Source organism: Sphaerodactylus townsendi, linkage group LG05 (assembly GCF_021028975.2).
Source record: "Sphaerodactylus townsendi isolate TG3544 linkage group LG05, MPM_Stown_v2.3, whole genome shotgun sequence".
Taxonomy (NCBI): Eukaryota; Metazoa; Chordata; class Lepidosauria; order Squamata; family Sphaerodactylidae; genus Sphaerodactylus; species Sphaerodactylus townsendi.
This window is the reverse complement of record NC_059429.1, coordinates 91,671,955-91,685,808: the sequence shown is the minus strand read 5'-3', so window position 1 is coordinate 91,685,808 and position 13,854 is coordinate 91,671,955. Positions and strand designations below refer to the sequence as shown.

General features: G+C 40.7%; 1 protein-coding gene across 5 annotated transcripts in view; it reads right to left on the bottom strand.

The window, feature by feature from the left end:
- The window catches only part of TRAF3IP3 (TRAF3 interacting protein 3), a 41,369-nt gene extending 28,966 nt beyond the window's left edge, over nucleotides 1-12,403 (bottom strand). For all 5 annotated transcript variants that reach the window (XR_007244641.1, XM_048498305.1, XM_048498306.1 and 2 more), the window contains exons 1-2: nucleotides 12,147-12,403; nucleotides 1,991-2,399 (exon numbers count right to left, since the gene is read on the bottom strand). Coding sequence is in view for 4 of the 5 variants with exons in the window: in XM_048498305.1 (XP_048354262.1) it covers nucleotides 1,991-2,338 (348 nt within the window). In the remaining variant the exon portion in view is untranslated. The remainder of the gene's footprint in view (nucleotides 1-1,990; nucleotides 2,400-12,146) is intronic.
- Between the last annotated feature and the right edge of the window lie 1,451 nt (nucleotides 12,404-13,854).

The window sequence follows — 13,854 nt, the reverse complement described above, 5'->3', positions numbered from 1 at the left end:
CTGAAAGCATGCTTCTTCTCATTTATATTTGTCCCAAAGGTTCTTCAGTTGCTAAAAGTCGCCTTGTTATGGTTTCCCTCTTTATAGAGGTTTAAGTGCAAATAATCAGGTTTGATTGTGCTGCAGATCAGGAAATAATTATAAACATGTTGCTCATACTTCCTCATTGCTCAGAGACTGTGGAGGCAGACTTCGTGTTCAGTGTGAAGCAATGGATGGTGACTTTCTATTTTACAGACATAATACTGATATTATTCTCTCTTTTTTGCACATTTCCATGGACATGCCCCAGATTTTTATGGGCAGGGGCATACATTGGATATATTCTCCTTTGCTCCATTTTATTCTCACAATAACCCTATGAATTAGATTAGGCTGGGAGTGTGTGACTTGCCTAAGATTACTCAGCAAGTTGTCATGGCAGGCGGGGATTTAAACCTGGGTCTTCCAGATCTACCAGCTACACCACACTAGCTTATCATGATATACTATGGAAGCAAGTGCAGAATGAGGCACATAATTGAATGTATATGGAATACATATAAAATGTACACTGAAATGTACATCATATACTCCTCCACAAACATGTAGTTCACAGAAATTTGCAGTGGATCACAAGGAAGATGTGAACCAGTACATCTTACATCCTAAAATTACGGAACAGAATGAACTACATTCATCCAATTCTAGAATGAGTTGATGGTTCATAGACTGAGTTTTGGTGTCCATTGATGTAATCAAATGATTACTTCTCCATGATAATATTCCAGATTTGTGTAGGCATGCACAATAAGTGTAGACATTTTCCTATACTACAACTGGCCACTGAACTATGTACAGTAAAATATGTTCTAAAATTGATTCTTGGGTACACAATCAACTAACCATATGATTGCATCACTGTAAGAACATGAAAATTCTCTGTCTATATACTACCAGTTTACATTTTGGTATGCAAATTCAAAGTCATGTGAAACAGGGTTCAGAACAAGGATAAAACATTAATGCTGACTTGCAACATCTTATGTTAACACAGTGGTTGTAAATAACCTACATATCTTACCGATAACCAATCCACTGTACCTCAGTCATCATTACTGCAGACTCCTGTGGCTGCTTTTATAAAGGATTGTGCCCTGGATCTTGTGGAATTTGGAGGTTAAAAACCTACCGAATAACAAATGCCTGTATGGATAATGTGCTACAGCTGCTAAAATAAGCTGTTTTCATAACTGGACGGGCTATGGGATCAGGTACTTCATAGAATCATAGATTCAGAAGTCTGGAAGTATGTTCTCTACCCTTCACTCAAAGCGGGATTTTATGCTATGCTGATGATAGGGCTCTGCCAATTGGCCATGCTGGCAGGGGTTGATGGGAATTGTAGTCCATAACATCTGGAGTGCCAAAGGTTCACCACCACTGTCCTAGGTACTAAGCAGTGCTTTGCAGTGGCGAAGCCACTAGGGGATGAAGTGCAGCGCTAACCGCATGGCGCACTGATTTTAGTCCGCGATGGGGCCGGGGCAGAAAGTAATTCCTGACCAGCGGCGCAGCTACCACCACTGCCCCCTGACTTCCTTTTAGGAATGGAACATCCCAGAGAAGAAGCCTTCCATGCGTTGCCTGGGCCTGGTGGGAACTACATTTCCCAGGGGCTCCTGGGAAATGTAGTTCCCACCAGGCCCAGGCAACGCAGGCAGGCTTCTTCGGCCTGCTCCTTTCCTAAAAGTAAGTGGAATGAAGTGCCGCGGGGGGGGGGGGCGCCGCGGGGGGGCCTTGGGGGGGAAAGCCAGAGTGTGCACACGGCGTACTCTGACCTAGCTACGCCTCTGGTGCTTTGCATATGCTGTTGCCTAACAATATTCAGATAGACATAAGAATTGGACAAGAGTAATGGAATCCTAATATATTTACTAGGAAATAATTATCACTGTACTCAACATGTCAAGTTTGGACTATAAACCCTGTTTCCTGTCTGAATTACTACCTGAATTGTAGGAGATGATCTCTGAAACATTCCAGTTGATACCTCTGCAAAATCTTCCATTTTGTTCTCAAGAACTAGAGATGCTTCTGTGGCAGGAGGTGACCTCACTTGTTTCTTTCCTTGCTCTTCCGCTATTAAATTTCTTCTCCTGAAGAACTCTTTTTGTCGTGGGCTTTGGAGTGTTTCCTTGGGATTTCTGCTCTTGCGTTTAGCCACCAGGCGGCACATGGTTATGTTGTTCCTTCTGCGCAAGTTTTCATGCTTCTCTTGTCTGCGCTCATATTTGACTTCATAACTTTCACGTACGGGAACATGGCGGAAATAGTATTCACAAGATTCAGTTGTCATACTGACTGTACAAGCCACACAAGTGCATAATGCCTTCCAAATATACTGGATAGAAACTTTCCTAGTAAAATAGGAGACAAAGTCAGCTGGATGTAGGATACTGATGGCTCCATTATGAATTCTTAAATCAGTAGGACAGAAAAATTATCTGAGATCCCATACAACAAGGTTGTTTGCTAGAATATATTATACTGTTCTGTTTCACTCACATGTCAAATTATGGGATCCCCACTCTTAACTTAGCAGGGCCGCTTCAAGAATTATAGAACATATTTTTCAAACATTTCCTACTGTTGTTACTGGACCTTTTAAGACAGCAGCGTCTCTACTCATCCTGCCAACTGTTGGGTGTCCAGCAGTGCAGTGCCAGAATGTGGAGCCCATTCTCTGCATTGGCTAGTGCACCCACAAGGACACAGAAAAACCTGTCTGGATATGTCCTCGCCTATATCTGCCATGCAAAACACCTATTTCACACCCTTCCTAAAGGGAGTAAGAGAGCATAATGACCCCTCCCCTGGAGACTGTTCCTATTTCCAGGCTGGACTATACCCCCCTGCAGAGACAAATGACTTGTTAATGTGTTTGCCCCTAGTATTCCGGCCAAGCATTGTGTTAACCCCAAAATTTCTTCCTCTGACTAATCTCTCTAATGACTTACATTGCCATTGTTATAGAAAATGTCATTTCATCAGATTCCCCCCACCATCAGGCATTCCCAAGCTTGGTCCATCAAGCTAATGCCTCACAATTAGACTAATGACTCAAACCATTAGGGTTGATGCCTGTCTTTTGTCTTTCCGTGGAAAGGCAGGACTCCTCTTTGTCCTGGGAAATTAAGAGCCACTCTGCATAACCTGAGGGTCCCTTTTTCCCTATAAGAAGCCCCCTCTCCCAGTAGCCATTGTTCAATATATTTGGACATTTATCTATCAGTTGATATTGTTCCACAATGCATTGATCTTCTACCAGAGCTAAACGCAGGCTGCTCAGCTCTGTTCATCAGACCATTTCACTTCAAGATCAGGTGACTATAACCCTTACTTCCTAATCCCCTTCATCTATTCACCTACCCACTCAACACTGTTTAGGACTGTGTGTGTCTTCTGCTGCTTTGATCAGTGTGTGCTTGTGGACCCCCATTATCCCTAAATAAATTTGTTAAAGTTTATATGCTCTCCTGCAGATTTTTTTTGCAAAAGTTGATCTCTGTATACATAGGCAACAAAGACTCCAAGTTTGCCCAACCTTTTGCTAAGCCAAAAGTCTGCTCTCACCAATTCCCCATTTGAAAAGGGAGAGATTTCCACCATTTTGGGTCATCCTGTTCAGATAGGAAATTCATTCCTCCAATTTAAAAAATTGCATAAAACGTATACATCATTATTTATTTCAAACAAAACCTTTAAAAAGTTAATTTTTAAAAATGTTTTCTAACATATACCAGAATTAAAGAGAAATTTGGGGGTCTGGCACTCCAAATATTGATTAAAAACATCCCTAAAGCATTGGAAAGTTTTGGAACAAGAACAACTGGTATTAAATACATAGTAGCATTATTATTAGTAGTGATTTTTTTTAAAAAAATGTGGCCTTGTGCCATTTTATCTTTTGCATATATAAGAACTACCCTGTTTCCCCTAATATAAGACATCCCCGAAAAATAAGACATAGTAGAGGTTTTGCTGAAGTGCTAAATATAAGGCATCCCCCGAAAGTAAGACATAGCAAAGTTTTTGTTTGGAAGCATGCCCGACGAACAGAACACAGGAAAAATAAGACATCCCCTGAAAATAAGACATAGCACATCTTTGGGAGCAAAAATTAATATAAGACACTGTCTTATATTCGGGGAAACACGGTATACTTGCCATTAAGCTTGGGAGTCCTGAATAAAACCTCTAGAGAAAATCCCTGGTCACATATCTCAGAATCAGATTAGACGGATAATTTCAGAAGGCAAAGTCAACCCTAACAGTGTGTAGGTACTCTATGGTTTCTGCAATTCCACCTTTGCTCAATCCACAAACACTTACCTCCGTCAGTAGCTTTATTTTCTGTTCCACACTTTTTTATCCTTCCAAACTCTACAATTTAGACAGCATGTGTTGTATTACTGTTGTATTACAACCCTAACCCTAGATTTATGACCATTTGAGAAAAGCACTGAGTCCTAAAAAGTGCAGCTCCAAGCTATGCTTCTGCTTCAGCATCTTTGTGCCAGTGTTTGTGTGTGTATCTGATTGTAGTCCAAGTGTCACTGGCAGGTTGCACCAGAACTCAATCAGAAGAATGAGCATCTTTGTTTGAGCATTACCTCGCTACTCAGCGCCTATATGAAAAGTGGGTTATTAACCTCTTCCTTCTTCCAATCAAGTTTGATATTTTGTAGTTGCAGGATTGCTAGTCCTAGCAGGGAACTGCACCAAGGGGTTTCCCCCACATTTTTGCTTTTCCATCAGAATATGAAAAAGGGGGACAAATTCAAGAAACATTGAAAAATCCTCATCCAATTTCCTTCCCCTCAGCTGCTGGTTGTGAGACCTGATGTGCCTTGAACCAGAGGATAATCCTTATGCATATTCTAAGAATGCTGCTTTAAAAGAGGGTCATGTGAGCATGAAAGGCATCCAAGAAAGAAAGCTGGCATGTGATTGGTCATAAAGTGACGAGGGGCTTTAGTTCCGCCTGTACTTACTACTGTTTAACACTTATCTAGTGAAACTGTGCATAACAGTGACTGTGCACAGCAAGGAAGGAGGAGACAGAGGAAGGGAAGGGCAGTGGCAGTTCATATAATGCTGGAGCTCAACACCTGCTTTCTTTGGCCAATCTCCTCTGCCCAGGAAAGACCAGTGTTCACTCAGCACCCACTTTCCCTGCCTGTCTTTGCCTTTTCCCTTCTAGCAGTCTTTTCTGACAACCCTATATAAGAACAGGAAGAAAATTTACACCAGTAGTCACTGTAATAATGCTGTATTTATTCCAGTGCAAGATTAGTTTTTTTCAAAATATGTGACCAAAAATAAATAAATAAAATGGGTTCATCTTAACATTTGCCTACAAGTACAGTTCTAGTCAATTTCTTAATATATGAATTTTTAAGTGGCTCTTCTTCCATTCAGGGTTGCCTTTTTTATGGTATGACTGGCTTGGCTGCTATAATTATTTTCCACTTCTTCTCTCTGGCTACCAAGGAGGCTTTACCTCACGATGGAACTCACTTGCTGTGTGGCTAGCAAAAGGGGTGCTTGGAGAATGTTGATCTTATACATGTGAATGTGCTGGTGGCAGAGGAATCAAAAACACTGTAGCAGAGGAAAGCCTTCACAGAGGCAAGGGGAACAATATCACAGGATCCAAAACACTATTTTTCCAACCATGATATTTTAAACACCTGTCCTAACTGAGATTTACAGTCTCAATTAAATCTCAACTGAATAGAAGCAAGTTTGCTGATAAATTCCAGCTAATGATGGAACTTCTCTTTGAAGTCTTCTCTATAGATGTATAATTATACCAAATGAAACAAATATATTTCAGTCTCTCAGGATAATTTGCCAAGCATACGCAGCAGTAAGGTAGAAGGCACAATCAGAGAGTAGGGGAAAGGAGATGTTCATTAAAAACAGATGGACTCTGATAACATGCCAAGAGGAAGACGAATATATAATTAGGAAAACAATGCAAAGAAGTAAGGCCACTAACTCAGACAAGTCTGTACTTCATCAGAAAGAGGCATACATTTTCCATCTAATGCTCTCCTCCAGCATATTTTTTCAGAGACGGTATGGAGCTCTTCCTCTCTGAAGTCATTTTAATAGTCTTGTACAGGGCTGTCATGTACTAGCTGGCAGCGGGAGTTTTTCTGCTTCCACCTGGCCATGCTCACAGGCACTTCAGAGGCTGACAGGAGAAGGAACATTTTTTAAAAAATCACCATAAACGGTAGTGTGATGTCACTTCAGGGAAATCCCAGAAGTGATGTCATACTTCTCAATCACCAGAAACTCTATGGTAACAATATATAGTTTCAGCATAGAGTTTTTGGCAATTTCTAGAGAGATGTAATATCACTTCTGGATTTTCCCAGAAACAATATCACACTATCACCATGTCCACATTCCATCTGTTCTCCCAATGGTCGCCAGGCCAGACCTAGCAACCTTATTCTTGAATCACAGGGCTCTTTAAAGATCATATTCTGCTGAGCCCAAATTGTGGTTTGTCACTGCTGTTTTATTGTTTAATCCTGTTTTTATTTTGGACTGTATACATTAAATAACATTTCTACACTGCCTTGAATTCATGGAAAGCATGGGATATAGATTTTAAAAAGCAAACCAGTCAGTCAATTAATGTCTGAAGGATCCAACTGACATTTCTCTCTGCTTTAGTATATAGTATAGGGACCAACTAAACTTCAGTAAGGCTGCTGTAAGAGTTGCCAACAGTGGGTTGGTAAATTCCTGGAGATTTGAGAGTGGGGCCTGGGGAGGGCAGGGTTTGGGAACAGGAGGGTCCTTCGCAGAGTATCACACTATATAGTCCACCCTCCAAAGTAGCCATTTTTTCCAGAGGAACTGATACTCCAAGAATGTTGTTGGCCTCTAAGGTGCTACTGGACTTGAATCTAGTATGAATGAATTTATTTTGGGTTGTGGCCATAGGCTGTAACAACATACACCATACAACAACAGACAACAAAAAACATACAGCATTTCACAAGTTTGATGGAGTAATAATGCAATGACCCTATAAATAATACCCAAAACCTGTTGGATATCAAATCAAAGCAGAGTTTTGAATGATCAAGTGATTCCCTTCTCACTTTCAAAAAAATTAAAAAGACATGATGTAGGCCTGCTCTGCATGAGACCAATGCATGGTAGTCTGGACTATGTCATTTTAGGCTACAAGTAAATGCTTTCCTGTAGCAGCCTCCTTAAAACACTATAGGAACGAATGGTTTCACCTCAATTTTCTATTTTTTCAGCTTTTTAATATGAAAAAACAATTAAAATGTGACATCCCCCACAATCAGACTACTATCTCAGGGCTTTTATTCCACCATCTAATTCTGCATATGAGGATGAAACAGGTCATGGGAGATAAACTCTTTCTCCAATCAGTTAGTTAGTTAGTTAGTTAGTTAGCTATTTATTTATTTATTTATTGATTGATTGATTGATTGATTGATTGATTGTTGCATTTTTATACCGCCCTCCCCCGGAGGGCTCAGGGTGGTGTACAACACTAACCAACAAACAATAAAACAAGATAAAAATAAATTAAGATTTAAAATGCAGCATTCCATATCAAACCTTATTTAAATTTTAAAATAGGTGGCATCCGACTATTTAAAACCTCCTCTTAAGAGAGGGACAGTGGGTCTAGGATATTTCTCAGCATGTTTGTTTCGGGCACCCACATCAGCGGCTGGTCTCCCCAAAGGCCCGGTGGAAAAGCTCAGTCTTACAGGCCCTGCGGAACTCATTGAGGTCCCGCAGGGCCCGGACAGCTGGAGGAAGAGCATTCCACCAGGCAGGGGCCAGGGCCGTAAAAGCCACTGGCCCTGGTGGAGGCCAGCAGCATCATAGAGGCGGGGATCACCAGCAGATTGGCCTCCGCCCATGAGCGCCCAGAATGAGACCAGTGGGACATATGGGGCCAGGCGGTCGTAGAGTGCAGGGGTCCCAAGCAGCATAGGAGACCTTAAAGGTTAAAACCAATGACCTGTAGCAGAGGCGATCGAGATTCAACTGGGAGCCAGTGCAGGCGACGCAACACAGGCATGATGTGGTCTCTAAAGGCACCGCCCATGAGCAGACGTGCCGCCGCATGCTGGACCAATTGTAATTTCCGGATCAGCCGCAAGGGGAGGCCCGCGTAGAGCGAGTTGCAATATGGAGTTTCTTGTTAATTTTTTGCTTGAGTTTCTTGGTAATATTACTTTTTTGGTTTTACAAACTACAAGCTAGAACAGAGAAAACATTTAGTTCTGTTTGCTTCTGTCATTTCACATCTATGTTGCTAATCCTTCGTGATTGTTATCAACTTTCTGAATTATGGTGACACACAGACCCTCTCTTTAATTGTTGCTTTTCAGGGATTTGCCCATGCTTGCCTCATTCAATAGTTGGCACAGATGTACAACTATTAGAGATGCAGTGAACAGTGGAGTGTGTATTCTAGTTAACTAATATTATTCAAAACAAGTTTAGTTCCTTGGCACTTTTGTCCAGAAAGGGAAAAGTTGCTGCAGGACTTAATAACCACAAACAACTCCTCACATTGGGTCAAATAGTCAAACCACTCTTGGTCAGAGCCAGTGAAACTTTATATTAAACATCTGTTCTTGTATGGTGGTTACCTTGAGAAAAAGAAAGGCACTCTTTTATCCAATTATATCCAATTATGAGTGTATAACACAATTTCTGCTCAAAAAAATTTAATGATTTCTTCATGGGTAGAATATAGGATTTCTGCTATGAGTGGATTATAAACTTAAATTGCCATCTAACCAGCCACAGAAATGCCACTTTTCAAGGGTAACATTCAAATGAGTCAATTTTTAAAATACAAAGGATTTACAAGATTTTTGTTTTGTTTTGAGATTTTTATATTTAAATTGGAACACATAGAACAAGATTCTTTCACTTGCTGAACCTTGTGCCAATTGCTAATAGCCCAAAGAGACAGCAGGACCAGTATGGAAAGGAAGATAATACAAGAAGATAATGCACTGAAGACTCACACTGAACAGCATCTCGCCCTTGAATTTATTATTATTAATTTTTGCCACTTCCTGCCTCATGATATCATTGCTTGGGTACTCCGTTATCTGCTGGGATCAAGGTAAAGAAGCATACCTTACTGTGCCTAAATTATTTCCTAAAGTCTTTATACATGAATGTACCCAACAAAATCCACATGAAAAGCAAAGTTTGCAGTATGAGACCTTCCTAATTTCTCCTCCTAAAATGGGCTCTGCAGTGGGATTTGGAGTGGGCAATCAGCAGAAATAACCCTTCCTTTGAATACAGAAGTGGCTCCTTAAATCTTTGGAACTGAGTGAATGGATGCCAGCCACCATCTTTATAACATACTAAATTGAAGTTGCTTTTTGCATTCAGCCCATTGGTTTAGATGTCTAGAGATCAAAGACCCTGGAAGTAACACTGAAGAAGTGGAAGACAAGAAATGCCACCTCAGTGTCTGCTGTATTAAGGCAGAGAGAGCCACCCAACAGAACAGTGGGATCTCTGGGTTGTTGTCCTGGGAAGAAGAAGCTTGAGGGTGCCTTAGCCTCAATGCCCAAGGAGACTTAATGGACTGCAAGGGTGTTGTTAAAGATTCCTAGGCTGGGTGACCTGGGGGACTACAACAGTAGCAGGGTAGGCTTGAAGAGTGGCTCAGGGTTTTCTGGCCTCCATGACAATCATGGGCCTGTCTCAGATAATGACTGATCCTACACATTGGGCACTTCAAACTCTTTTTGTTCTTGTTAATATGGTGGATGCTCCTGTCAATACCTTTGTTGACCCCTGTACCCTCTCTCAGAGGCCAGATAGCCTCCTGATTTACTGAGGGGCTTTGGGCAATGAAGAGACAAGGGAGATGGGTAGAGCAAACATGCCGGAATACTTGGGATGAATCAGATAAAACACAGGCTAAAGCTCACTTTGAAATGTTCTCTGTGGAGGTGGTGGCAAATAAACAATATTTTCCCATTGCCATTGTATTTGCATAGGAGCTATTCTGGGTAGTCACTTGCCTGTTGAAATTTAGTCCGCAGGAGGACATGGTCTGTTTGGTGGCCTGCTGTTACTGGTTTGCTCAAAACTTTGCAGGTAAAATCTCTTGCATCCCTACTGACTTGGACACTATATTCACAAGGAAATGGTCCGATGGTGCCAGGGTGCCAACTTGAGTACCCTGGGCTCAGGAGATTTCAGTAATTACTGACCAGCCAATCCCCACTCCCAAACCATGAGTCCTTGCCTCTCTTATTTCCTGCCTCTTGGCAATCCTACACTCTGCACTGAATATCTTCTCATAGGTCCTTTCAGTCCATGGTTTCAATTTTTAAACTGAAAATATTTTTCCCCAACATGCTCTGTTGCATCTTGCTGTGAGCACATTGAGCATGTGAACCCGCCTTGTACTGAGTCAGGCCATTGGTGCATTCAGCTCACTACTGACTACCCTGAATGGCAGAAGAGTTCCAGGATCTCAGGCAGAGAAAAGTATTTCTCAACAGCTGCTCCCTTTTAAACCAGAGATGCCAGAACCTGGATAAAAGCTTCTATATTCAAAGATTCTACCTAACCATTAATGTGCAGCACCTGCCCATTTTCAATCACATGAACAGAAAAAAATTGCTTAGACTTATTTTCTCATGTGTAAAATTTTTGCATTCTTGTTTGTTTTTTGGTGTGTAAATGATTGGGCCTGAAATTGGTTTATTTATATTGGTCTGGAATTTAAATGGGGTTTTTTTCTTTGCTATTTATCTGATGAAGTAGGCTCTAGTTTATTAAAGCTTATGTTAAATCAGGCGTATGTCAGTCCTTCAAACTCACAAGACTCCCCCCTTCCCCCCCGCGTCTGATCTTTGCAGATGTGATCCTGTGAGTTCCTGAATGAGGTCCCAAATATTTTTAAAAAATAAATTCAAAAGTAGGTCCGAAGGATCCTGATTCAAATCATAAATGTCAAACCTGGTTTGGGCCTAACTCCTGTGGAATGGAATTTAGCTAGGATTTTTAAATAAAGTAGATAATGATAATCCAGGTGGTTTATGAAGCACTTCCTGAAAGATGGCCAGGTTAAGAGGACATGATAGTCATGAGAATGTATTCCTTGGATTATAAATCCAGATATTCTTTTCCATTCCTTCTCCCTGTTTTCCAAAACATTTCCTACATTTTCTACCTTCCTACATTTTTTTTAACCTTACTGTTCTCAAGGCCAGCACAAATCACCACCCCAAATTAAGACTGATGGTGCAGCAGCATAAATAATTGCTATTTCTGCTTGTGTGAACAAGCTTAACAAGTGATGTGCCTCGAGGACTTTAGGGTCCTTGGCAAACAGAAAAAAGTGGCCACCACAAATATGGTGCTCACTCTCTCTTAATGTCGGCTGGGAAATTCACGCTGCTGGTAGAGCTTTGGCAGTCAGTTTGTTTCTTTGTTTTAAAAAGTCAAAATGAGTATATTTCACACATTTCTTTCACATTAAAAGCAAGTGCATTTTAATTCAAGTATTACTTTGAAAGCCCCATACCAGGCAATGCTTAAGCATGGTAGGCTGCCTTCTAGCCGGCCTGGCATGTGAATAATTTGTGAAGCAAAAGAGCTTAATGAACCAACACTTCTCTACTCATCACTCAGTAATTAACTACATACCTTGTTTTCATGCCATAAAGAGCCTTATGTGCACCTGACTGAAATTACCTTTGCTTAAACTCAAGCTATTGTTGAACACCCCAGGAAATAAATGTTTGCTCACTTTATGTAACCTACCAAACAAGTCAAACTTCTGAGGTTTATTTTTTCCTCTCTGCAGCAAACAATTATCTTTACCTAACACAAAAGTAATTTATGTTTCTCTGGCAGTATAGCATTCCTTACTTTCAGGTGGGGTGGGGGGAGAATGCTAGTTAACAATCTAACTTCCCCCTGTCAAGCAAGCAAGCACAAGCCCCAAAGGGAAAGTTCCCTTTCAGATGACAAATGCTTGCCTTCTTGTCACCAAGAACTAAAATGGCAGGCTGTTACTTATGAACAAGGGAGGGCCTTACCTTTGCTTTTGTGTAGCAGACCTGAAGGGAGTTCATCAAGGATCAGACAAGACTGGGTTCTGTTGTTACCGAGGCACAAATGAGAAGATGCCGGCTCACTTATCAAGTACTAACATGCTGTAGCTGACATCTTCATTCAGAGGACTTCAGTTTGCTGCTCTCTCTCTCTCCCTCTTTAAACAGGAAGTGCTGTATGCCACAACACTTTGTCCTGGTTCCTCTCTTCTTTCTCACACCCCTCTTGCTATGCTATGACAAGGAATGTGACAGGAAACCCAGAGTTCTGCAAACATGCTCATAAATATGGTACTTTAACTGTGTTGTGGTGGAGTGGTCTATATTTCTTTCATTATCATTGTGTCTCCAGCCACAGTTCCTGCAGCCTTTCTGTTATCATTCTTGGCACCTTAAGTTGCGCTGTTCCAAGAAATTGTGGTTAGCACCCTGTGACTGAATCAACTACAGTGCCTTTGGCAATGAGAACTCCTGGACTTACAAGAAAGTGAACATTACCTGTTCTTGACCATTGTGATAGTCCTGGTTTAAAGGAAGCTGATGCTAGACTACAATGTACTAGCAAAACTGTGAGGAAGCAGGAAGTCCCTGGTTTAAATTTCATTTCTTGTCATTAGTTCAATAGATTAATTATTTAGGCAAGACATTCTTCATCAGTGCTTTTCACAGTATACCCTGCCTTATCTCTGCAAACAAAACAGTAATAGCTGCATGGCATGGACATCTTAATTGTCCAAAAAGCTAAAACCGTTACACAATCAAATACAGTTAAAACAATTTAAAGAAGATACAATATGGAGATAAGAATTTTGGTCTGCCTTACATCATTTTTTAAAAGTGATGCACACATAAAAACATGAAAACACTAAATAGTATCAACTACCAGTCTGAGCAATGGCATTGCAGAAATTAAACATTTTAAATCATATGCAGGTGAGTGTAGGCACATCCTATCAAGATGCATCTGTGCTTACTCATGTGTTACAATAGAGAAGGCCCAGATAATGTAAAAATGTCTTGCTTGTTTTCTCTTTTTTGCCACCTAGTGGCCGAGATAGCAGGTGCTTCTCTTTAGAAAGGCAATTTGAGCCTGTTCCTCAAGAGAAGGAGGGTTTGTGAACTGAGCCACGAATGAAAAAGAGTTATGCCATTGCTTGGTTTGTGTGGTCTCCAAATATTAATTTCTTCCTGTGATCTAACACTCACCATTCTCCAACAAAAGAGCTTTAAAAGCTGATTCCAGGGTGAAACTGCTGAGTTTCAAAAAGTCTGATAGCATGTCACAAGGTTCTGGGATTTCTTTGTCATTGCTGGTGCTAATCCAGGTGCATTATGATCCATTAACTCTGTAGTTTGGGGATAAATTGTAACTCCAGGAGATTTCCAGGCTGCACCTGAAAGCTGATACTTTATTTGGAATAGTTCCTAAATCTTTTTTCCCCTATAAAGGGTATTTTTGAGAAGACAAGTCCTTTACTATAGAAGATTTCATAATCACTCATGAGGGCAAAATGCATATGCCATTCTTTTTTAGTAGATATTGTTTAACTGAACATTTGTTTATTGTTTAACTGAACATTACAAGTTACCTTTATCTTCCAGGTTTATAAATCTAGAATAAGTATTTCATTACTCTATGGAGCATAGTTTGCTTTTTAAATATAGTTTCATCAGTACAATTAAAAGATTATGT